The 11,350-nt window shown below is 33.0% G+C and overlaps 1 protein-coding gene across 18 annotated transcripts in view; it reads left to right on the top strand.

Moving 5' to 3' along the window:
- The window catches only part of RYR3 (ryanodine receptor 3), a 204,435-nt gene that overhangs the window by 61,876 nt on the left and 131,209 nt on the right, over positions 1-11,350 (top strand). For all 18 annotated transcript variants that reach the window (XM_017741942.1, XM_017741945.1, XM_017741940.1 and 15 more), the window contains exons 9-11: positions 1,352-1,445; positions 5,193-5,267; positions 6,129-6,285. In XM_017741942.1, the coding sequence (XP_017597431.1) occupies positions 1,352-1,445; positions 5,193-5,267; positions 6,129-6,285 (326 nt within the window). The remainder of the gene's footprint in view (positions 1-1,351; positions 1,446-5,192; positions 5,268-6,128; positions 6,286-11,350) is intronic.

Here is an 11,350-nt window from a genome sequence, read left to right as displayed (position 1 = left end):
ATACCCCCCCCCCGTACCCTCTCTCCTCTCCTCTCCTCTCCTCTCCTCTCCACTCCCCTCTCCTCTCCTCTCCGACAACAGTCCCAGTTGTCTCAGCCTTTCCTCATGTGTCACATATACTGATTTCTTAATCATCTCAGTGGCCTTCTGCTGTACTTGGAGCCCTTATACTGTGTAGCCCAGAATGGGTTGCATAATTCAAAATACTGTAATCAAAAAAAATTAGGTGTTGGGTAAGCAGAGAAGTAGGTTTTCTGTGTGTCAATCATTTTTTTTCTCAACTATTTAGGCTTTGGTTCAATTTTATATAGGTTCTCAGAATGGTTTATGTGAGAGGTGATCATATGTCAAAATATAGCAGTCTAGCTCAAGTGGAATGAACAGAGAGAGAGAGAGTGGGATTTCCTGAGTCTAAAACTGGATTGGGAATTAGACAATGCCCTTTTTGCAGTATTTGTAAAACTCCTGAGAAAACATAAATAACAGAAAAGTATATTTTTTCCACATTATGTCTTTGCTTTGACTTTTACATTAGTTGGCAGCAGGATTATTGTCAGTTACAATTTTCCTAAATTACAAATTTATATTGAATCAGCTGGATAATATGACAGTTTCCTTCTATACTTCCTCCTTAATGTGTGTTCTTTTAAAAGGCAATAATTTCACTTACAAGGTCAGAACAGTTTGGACTAGGGTGTGATGAATCATTCTTCTCCTACACCATCTTTGTCTTTTCTTTTTAATGTGAGGCAGAGTGCCTGGTTTTGACCTGTACTCTGTGTTAAATGGGTTGGAAAGCTAACTTCCATTAAACTTAATCTTCAGAGCTGCAAAGTGCTCTTCTGCCCTCAGTCTCCTGCTGCTGCTGTGCACTTTTGATTTTGACACAAATTATAAATGTCAGAACAAACTGATGAACTCATGAAACTATTTTATTTTGAGATCAATTAAACTGTATTAAGGGGGAGGAAACTATGGTATTACCTATTTGATTTGGCTTTTACCTAAAGCACTCAATTTTCAAAACAATAATTGTTTTTGTTGTTTTAAAGAAGTTTTTAATCTGCTTTTCTGTCTCAGAATCCTAATTTGAGTTTTAAATGTTAAAAGTTTGCCTTTTTTGTTTTGTTTTTTCTTTTTTTTTTTATTTTCAGAAGAAATAATTTTAAGTAAAAAAGATATTATAAAGTAGTATGTTGTCACATTAAATTTGTTCTTGTTTAGTTTCAGTTATGAGTGAAAATTTGGAAAACATATCTTATCTAGGTATTTTTAATTTTTTAAACTTTTATGAGGGTGTTATTTTCATAGTCAGTGTTTTAGCTAACGAGTAAATGAACTTCTTCTTCAGGATATCTTCTTGGTGGGCATGTAGTACGTTTTTTCCATGGCCATGATGAGTGCTTGACAATTCCATCTACAGATCAGAATGATTCACAGCACAAGTAAGTGATGGTGCATTTTTGTATATTTCCTTCTTTCAAAAATGAAACAGATTGCAATTGAATTTGAGGTTAGGTAGAATAAACACTCTTTACAGCAGTTTTTAATTAGGCAGTGACATTGTACAAGAAATTGAGACAACTAAGCAGAAAATCAGTCATGAGTTCTTTCATAGTTGAATTTCAAGTAGTTGATTTCACTGAGATTTTATCCTGTTATGCTGCTTGTCCCTAGTGCATACTGCTGTAAGTAGAGGTAAGAAAGTGTTAGCAGGAGGATGGTAATGTGAAGAAAAAAAAAAAAAAATCCCTAAAAAATCTCTGTAAGTTTGGCCTCTAACAATGACTTTCATATTTTATATATTTTGCACTTTTTTTTGCAGGTTTTTAGCTTTCTCAAATTTGAGTAATATATTAGGAAAATCATGTCATATTAGACTAAACCACTTTTGTATTAAACCTATATCTACAGTTTTAATCTATTATATTGATTTATTATTAGAATTTTTCTGTATTTTTTGATTTTTTTGTTAATCAGAAGCAAAGCTAATAATTTTGCTATTTTAAAGCTGCTAGCTTTAAAAATCATATTTAAAAATTAAGTCCTTTATATCCATTGTGGCAAATAAGTTGTTCTTTAGGTAATTTGATACCACAAGTAACATTCAATTATGTCAGTAAACTTGTCAGCTCTAAATTTTCCATGTTTATGTTTCTGTGGAGTAAAAATGTCTCCAAATCTTAAAAAGAACCCAAAACCCAGAAAAATTCACTTGGTGATTTTTTTATTGCTGTTTTCTTCATATGTGTAAAGAAAAAAAGTTTTGACTGTGTATGAGAAGGTACACACCTAGTATAAAAATACTGGCAATAGTATAAGGATCTAGATACTTTGTGTTGAACAAATGTTGTATTCAGGCTTATTTTGTAAAGGACCTGTTTTTGCAAGGTTAAAATAGATGCTGAGCTGTTTCAGTGTGTTCAGAAATGCTGGTTTTTGCTACTTTCGTTACTTATTTAGAAGTCAGATATAGCTAATAGCAAAACTAATTGTAGAGTCCTATTCACCAGTATGATGTTATTTTTTATACAGGGTTGATGTTTACTGTTACTGCCTTAAGATTTGTTTCCATGTTTTTTTATGTTAAGTAAATAAAAGGGTAAAATTAAAATGTATATTCATCTGAATGAAATATATATATTTATAATCCTAAAATTGGAAAAAAAGTGAATGCTATATTGAACATTTTCAAATGTGTAATAGTGAGAGATGATTTGAAGTTATCCTGTCTTTTGGATTTATGAACTGAATAACAGACATAAGGCCAAGTTTGTCTGGTGTCATAGTTGTAGGAGTCACATTTACATTGTCAAACAAAATGAAAATACAAAAAAACCCAAATTAGTAATAAGAACAGGAGAAAGAGATGTAGAAAATGTTTGTGTTTATTTCCGTTGTGTTTATTTCTCTTTATTTAATCAGTTCTATGCATTTCATCAGGAATGATGAAGAGAAATCTTATTTTTGAACATTTCTGCAGACGATGCTCTTTAACAATTCACACAGAGTCCATTCTCTGACAAGAATTCGAAGGTCTTTTGTAATAGGCCAAATGGAAATACTTGGGGTGGAGATATTGAGCATCAAAAAGGCTAGCTTGGCAAGAGAAAAAAGAGATGGATAGATGGAATCAAGTAGATGAAAAAAAAGTTATGTGGATGCTGTTGTGAAAAAGCAGCAATTCTTTTTTATGTGCAGCTTTGTTACTGAAGGAGCAGGTCACTAATGCTAGTCTGGTGTTGTATGTACAAAAAGCTGGAAAAATATTTTAAATTTTAAGATGTATTGGAATTAGAATTATAAGAGGTGAACAGAGACTATATCTATGACTATATCAGTTGAACTGAACTGTATTTATGATACTGAAATATACCTACGATAGTCCTTTAGAGATAGAATGGCTGTGTTGGGCCAAGGAGAAATTAAGGAGGTCAGAGAGAGTGGGAATGAATACTTAGGTTTGAGCTTAGCTAGGATTTAGAGTCTGCCAAAAGTAAAATCAGTAAGGTCAGTGGGACCAAAGACATAGAATGAAAATGAAGAACTCCAGATAGTTATTTTGCATTCAGTATATTCATAGAATTATGTAACAACTCAGGTTGGAAGTGACCTTGAAAGATCAAATTCATGGAGTCTGGAAATGAAGATGAATTGACAGCTACGTTTTTTTTGGCTTATTTTTATTCTAGAGTACCAAAATATTTTCATGCAAGATAAGATGTGTAGAGAATAATACTACCTTTACTATGAGGAATATGTATTCTTACTCTTCTGGTGGACTAACATTTCAAAATATTTGATATCCCATGTGTGCCATTAAATGTGACTCCTAAAGTAGAGGTGTAAATATAAGTCCAACATCTTATAAAGCAGCTGGGTGCTGCCATGCCTCAGTATATTTCATGATTCTTCCAGGATTGTATTGGTGTTGCTCAAGAAAGACTCTTAAGTGTTCTCAGTAGAAGAAAAGGTTTAGAAATACTTGCTCAGATATGAAAACCACAACTTTCATTTTACAAGTTAATTTTCAGGTCTCATAGTTGCATAAGAACAATACTAAACAGCTTTTTAATTTTTTGCCTGCTAACTGTTGAAAATAGGAAAAGAATTTGACAATTTGAAAACCAGTTAAAATTCTGCATTTCAAAATGCTACTTTAGTTCAGCTATATAACAGCTAGATTGTGACATCTTTATGCATGCATTTGCAGTATTCAGTCAAGTTTGCCAGAGCAGGAAGGCAGATTTTATATTCCTTTGCTGCACATTTTTTCAGACACTTAAGTACAATAGAAGGTCCAGCTTCTGTTCATGCTAGCATGAATTAGTCCTTCTCAGAGGAGTAACATGTAAAAAAGTTTTTCATCTTTTGGTAGGCATTCAGACCTTTCCTTTTATCCATTGTATTTCCTATACTCATTATAAATGAGAAAGTTTATACAAATTCTGGTGATTAGATGACAAGACATGAATGATTATTAAAACATTAAAAACTTCCTGTGAACAGGGCTAATCCACCATAGATTGTTTTTATTTGATTATTGAGTAGAATATTAGTTTCTGCACTAGAACACATTACTAACCCTCAGCCAATAGTTCAAGAAAACTAAATTATAGTAAAGCCTTAATCTTTTCACTTCCTGTTTTTTATTTCTCTGAATGTATTATCTGTTTTGTGAGGATTACAATTCAGAATTTTTTTTATCACCACCATTTTTGCCTTTTAATAAGAATCATAGAAGTAATTTTAGGAATGAAGTCTCTGATGTTGTGTTCATGTTGTTTTCATCTGAAAATGTTTACCTTTATTTTAAATAATGGTATGTACTTAAAACCATTAGTAATGTAGATTAATATCTTGGGAACTGTAGGAATTACATATATTTATGGCAGGGGGAATGATTGTGTGGCGGTTAAAAGAACAGAAAACCCCCCCCAGCCACTTTCAAGGCTAAGCTTTTTATCAGCTCCTGAGAGAGACTACCTTAATGGAAATAATCTAATTTACCTGGGACAATGGGATTGTTTATCATAGACTCACTGATGAGTAGGAATCTTCTGTCCATTCAATGACATTTGTTTACTGGGAGAAAAGTAGTGAATCATGTACGGTCTACAGAAAAGTAAGTTATAAATACTGTGTAAGCACAAATAAACACAAGAGGATGGTCGTCTTAATCTTTTCTGTAGGAAAGTGTTTTATGAAACTGGAGGAGCTGGCATTCGAGCAAGGTCGCTGTGGAGAGTAGAACCTCTCCGAATAAGGTACCAGTATTTTTAATTTTTTTCTTTTGTTAGCAGCTTTTGTTATATTAATAGAAATTTGATTGTTACAGACTCTTAAGGCAGAATACGTATTTGCCACGCATTATGGTATGTGTTAGTAGGCTCTCTGTCGATGACAAAAAGCAATGTACTGTGATAGAATAGATTTTTTTCTGTCTCCCATATCAAAAGCAGCATTGCCTATGAGATACGTCTACTAAAGCACTGCTTCTTTCCAAAAGTAAAATGCATTCCTAGTTTTACTTGGAGTTTTATAAGCGTGAGTGGAAATAAAAGCAGTAATATCCCTTCTGTGTTTCTTGTTTTTTTGGGTTTTTTTTAAGATTATCTCCTTCCTATGTGATTATCTGCCTGTTATTTCCCTGCAAGTGACATTTCAATGCATATCATAAGAGCATGTATGGCCTTTGATGGCCTTCTGGACCCTATGTTTGCTTTACCCTTGGTGTGTTTGTGATTGTAAGGGAAATACCCTCATAACTAAGACAGATGTAGGATAAGTCTGTGGAATGTTGAGTCCCCACTTAGGTTTAATTTGTTTATTTAGTCAGTCAACTAAAATACAGTAGTTAATTTACACATGTAGGATTTTTTTATGGACACCATATGTAACACCCTGATAAGATGGAAAGAGGGTGTAGAAACAAGATGGAAGCCATACTCCTTACCAGGATTCCCTTTGCAAATGAATTAACAGTTTTGCATCTGTTTTATGCAAGTATTGAAATCAGAACCAAAAAGGAATATAGCACATTCTATCTTCTGAACATCCTTTAAAACCCAAAGTAGAAATACTAGTTTTACTTACTGAAACTATTTTTGGATGTCTTTTATGTTTAGCTGGAGTGGAAGTAACATCAGATGGGGGCAGCCTTTCCGTCTTCGACATATTACGACAGGAAAGTACTTGGCTCTGAATGAAGATGAAGGAGTAGTAATATTAGACAGAGAAAAGTCGGACACAACATCTACTGCCTTTTGTTTTAGAGCATCAAAGGTAAATAAAAACAATGCAAATTTTTTCTGAATGTGGAGCACTCAAATACCAAGTCTGAATTATTTCAACAACTGTATACTTGTAATTTCTAAATTGAAGCAAATGCCAGGGATTGTGCGTTTAAATACAAATGTAAACAACCTGAGTCAAGAATAACAAAGGTCTCATGGAGGAAAAATAAGGCTGATTAATAAACTTTAGAATAAACTAAACTGCTACCAGTTTCAAAAAGCAAGATTGAAACTAAATACAGTGCAAGATACAGTGGTTTAACATGAATAGTTTAATAATTATACACTTATTTTAGTTGGACAGAATCTCATTAGAGTGTTACACATTCCAGCTCTATCTGTCATAATTGAATTAAATTGCATTCAGTTCAGTTGCTATTCTTTATGCAGTGTGCTGATAAGAACTGAACTTAATCAAATTTTTCCTAAATGTAAGGCAAATGTAGTCAGTGATTTCTAAACCATATGTTTTCAAATTGTGCTCTTTAGTGAGCTGCTAATTGCATGTTATTAGCTTTTGCATTGTTCCAGCTGGGAAAAACATTACAAGAGAGAGACAATGAAGAATGATTATGGAGGTACACAAAATTAATCACTTTTTTTTCCAGAAAGTGAAAGGTTTTATAATCAAAGATGACTAAAAGTTTTTATGTTCTTTCATTATTTCACTTATAAATAATTGCCATAGCTGTTACAATAGAATTTTTATTAACTACAAAAAGCTAAATTTTCCACAAAATTCTGAGTGCTATATGATCATTAAGAAAAAAGAAATCTGAAAGTGAAAAAGAATCGTTAAAATTAATTATACACTAGATGAAATCTAAGAGTCTTGACAAATGCTAAACTTTTTTTAGTATAATAAACCAAATACTTCTTTTTAGCATGTTTAAAATAATATTAGTGTGAATGCATTTGAAATTTCAAGAATTTTTATTTTAGCCTATCAAAATAATTGAAAATGTTAAAAAAAAAAAAAAATTGTTGTGCCGGGGCATTTATTACAGCTGTAATTTTTTTCCATTATTGGCAAATCATGGCACCCTGGAAAGAATGATGAGTATCCCAGGAGTGCCACAGTTACTGGTTAAACATTGAGTTAAAATTCCTTTGATGTACTCACTGCCTGTGGCGATCTGTGGCTGAAAACCCCTCCAGTGATCTGTTCACCCACTGCTTTTCCTATCCTGCGTACCTAGCGACTACAACAACTGCCTAATTGGACACCAGCTGTCCTGCTGTTTTTCAAGATTTTAACCCATGCATATATATGTATGAATTTTGAGTATTTAAATTTAGTGTTTATGTATGCACATTCATAAAATAATTTCTGTACATTGAGTAAACATGCCCAATTTTCTTACTCTTTTTGTTGAGGTGTGCCTCAAAGGCACACTAGTGAAATTTATTGCAGTGCACAAAATGACTAAGCTGAAGTACCGTAGTAATTAATTATGCAGAAGTCATTCATGCCTACTGTGTTAATACATAATATGGTTGTTAATGTACATTTTTATATTAAATTCAAGCTCAGTGTCTCATCATCCTGTCCCATTAGTGCTGTCCTAGATAGAAAAGAATATTTTTACCTCATGATAGGTTATGAATTTGGTGCCAAGGAAAAGAATTGTTATTTATTTGCTGGACAGGTAAGAGCTGCACTGTCCCATAGGCAGAGACATTAGTGTTTCCAAAGATGAGGGGTACAATCAATGATAACTCTTCCTGAAGAAAGAAAGGCAATGTTTGGGAAGAGAATAAGCCCTAAAGATTGACCTGGACTGTAAGAAGAAAAAGGCTCTTAAAGCCAAGTGCTGTTTTCACACAAATTGAGAGAAAAAAGGACTGTAGAAGTTAATAGTTAGACTAGATATACACAGGTGGTTTTATCCAAATTTCTGCATATATGTATTTGCAAACCTTTTATTGGTTCATTTTCCTGATGAAGAAACCTTTTCAATTGCATGTACCTTTGCAAGGCATGAATTCAGGGAAATTTCAAGATATCTGTCTAATGTCTTCATGTCCAGCTGTGTACAGATTCTCAAAATAGGGTGCTGGATACCTGTCTGTTTATAGCACTCCCACCCCTTGGACTAATAGAATAATTCTGATTGAAAAGGACTCTGGGAAGCCATCTAGTCCAGCCTTTTGCTCCAGGTAGGGTCAACACCAGTTCAGACCAGGTTGCTTACAATAAGCATTGCTGCAGAGTATCCAAAAGGAAATTAAACTTTTCTCCATTGCGGTGTTCTTTCTGGCTTGGAAGCCAGCAAAAGGGTTTTATAGAAAAAACATATTATCTTTGCCAGAAAGAAGAGCTATGTGAATATGCAAATCCCCAAGGCTTCCCAGTAGCCTGTAACACATGACTTAAATAAAGTCTTACTTTTCCAGCAGTTGTTACACAGACCTTCTTGTTGAAAATGCACCTTCTTCCTCAATATTGTTATATTCCACTTTAGCAATGTTTTTCTTGCTTTTCAATACCTGTGGTTGCATTCAAAGTGTATTTACTTTCACTCTTTTTTCTCTTTTGATGGATAACACTGGAAATTGAAACTAATTTAAAATTATAAAATTCAAATCAGAGTTTTCTTTAACGTTCTTACAAAAATAAGAACAGAAGGAAACTTTAAAAAAAGTTAAGCTATATGCTAAAGAACACTATGGTGCTGATTTCAATGAAAATAACATATGCAATACATGCCTGCTTACTGCTAATTGCTGCAAACTAATTTTACAAGCATCAGAAATTGATGGACCACTTCCCACTCCAAATTACATCTTTTGTTGGTTTTAATATAGAGCTTACTTTTGACCAAGTTTTAAAATGTCAACAGTTCTGTAATGCCTTGTGACAACAGAGACAGCAGTTCCTCTACACCAGATGGAATCCTGTTTTGAAATGGGATGTTCTCATTCCAGCACAGTACTTGGCTCAGTATACACTGCTGAGTAGAATCTTGGGTCTGCTTACAAATTTCCTTGAGACTAAACACAGTGGAAACAGGAGCATATTTAAAAATAATTGTTTATATTAATTTGTGTAGGCCAGAATTAATATTTGAGATTTCATGTTTAATTTTTGTGGTGGTATGTACAAGTGACAATGAAGATGTTATTGGTATAGTCTTGGTAAGTAACATTCTGATACATTCAAAAGTCACAGATGACTCATGCAGAAGGATTTGATATCATTTTAATATTACTGCCAGCATGTAGCTGTCTGAGGGACTCAAAATGGCATTAGGATGTCGTAATAGTATGGTAGTAATCATAAAGTTTAATTTGGTTTTGGAATAAGATCATAGGTATTGCAGAGCCTTTATCTACATTTGTCTCTGAAAGTTCAAATACTTATTTTTAAGTTAGTATTTCATAATTTCCCAGTAAGCACTGCATTTCAAATACAGTATTAAGCTATTTTTTCTACTTATTTTCTATGAGAACAGAAAATAGAAGGTGAAATGAAAGTAACTTTCTTTTCCCTTGTCTACTGGGATGTACAAATATATAAAGCAAAATATGCAGAGTACAATAAGACCAGTAGCAAGATAGCTCTTAAATCTGTGGACCTTTTCTCTTTTTCTTTTGCTGAATTAGAGTATCTATGGCAATACTTTTAAAGCAATAACAGTGTGCAGTACTAAAAGATAAAATTTTAATTGGCTCATGCAAGTTAGATTTAGTAAGAGTTCAGCAGACAGGTTGTTTTGCCATTCTTAGCACTGTCTTAACAAGCACTTAAGCTGGCAAAAATGTATCCCCTACTGTGTTTTTACTATTGTAAAGTCTTTGTAAAGAAAGTTGAGTTTATTTGTCCTGTTCACTTTACTATTCCTTATATTCCTTTTGACAGGTAGAAATCTATGATTCTTTCTCACTTTCTAATTCTTGTGCTTCCTCTCGTATATTAAACATCTTTTGAAAATATCATATTTGACAGCTTTGCCCTCAAATTCTTTTTTTCATTCCATCTTTTTTGTTTGTTTGGTTTGGGGTATTTTTTTTTTGTTGTTGTTGTTATTATTTTTCCCTTGCCACCTTCCAGGCCCATGATGTGATTTTCTTTCTCTGATTTGATTAATTCAGAGCCTCAGGGAGTTAAACTGAGACTCGGTTGTGAAGAGAGGGTTTTAAAACCAGAAGTGTTTGGATACTTCACTGTTAAGATATGTACAAATATCTAAATAAGAGAAGTTTTTTATTCCCCTTCTCCCCCAGTAATCTTTATCTGCCTAGACTTTTCAGCTGTTATAAAATACACCGTGTCTTTGCACACTGCGATCAAATTTCTTGGCTGAAATCCTAGAGAAGCTGGACAGAGTGCAAAGAGCAAAACATGATGAAGAGGAAGTTATGCTGTATTTCTCAAAGTGAAAACAGCTTTCAGGACCCTGAAATAATTCTAAAGATTTATTTCTGAAATTTTAAAAAATTGGGGTTTTTCACTATGTCTAGTGTTGTCAACAGGCATCAGTATCACTCCATGTTTTAAAAAAAAAAAATTTAATTAGGATTGTTTCTTACCACATTATGATTTCTCTCTGAAATTTTCATTGATACTTGATTATAGATGTGGACACAATATTTGAGAAAAAAAGTTTTAATCTTCAGGATACTTCGTAAAGACAAATAATAAATTGCTGAAAGTCAGTGAATTTGTTCTATTTTATTGTATTTTTCACTTAATCTCCCCACTGCAAAAGTGTATTGAAATAGTTAATCTTTTTCTGTACGTGATAGCTCAGTCCACACAAATATGATGTGACATGTTTTCCCCATAGCCTTGAAATTGCAATGGTATCTCCAAGGAATATCTTGTAATTTCATTCAACTTCATCTTGGCATTATAATGCTACCTGTTTCAACTGAAATTATTGTTCAAATTTGACAGTTAAATTACATATAAATGAAAGCAGATTAGCATGGATAAAATAAAACTCCTGTTTACTCCACAGATGTTGAACACTATGTAATCTGAAATGAAATAAAAAAACCTTGTTACACATATAGAAATTTAGACTGCATATTAATTTCTAACATATTTT

The sequence above is a fragment of the Corvus brachyrhynchos genome, unplaced genomic scaffold (assembly GCF_000691975.1).
Source record: "Corvus brachyrhynchos isolate BGI_N302 unplaced genomic scaffold, ASM69197v1 scaffold115, whole genome shotgun sequence".
NCBI classification, from domain to species: Eukaryota; Metazoa; Chordata; class Aves; order Passeriformes; family Corvidae; genus Corvus; species Corvus brachyrhynchos.
Note: the sequence above shows the minus strand (reverse complement) of the source record. Positions and strands in the feature narration are given on the sequence as shown.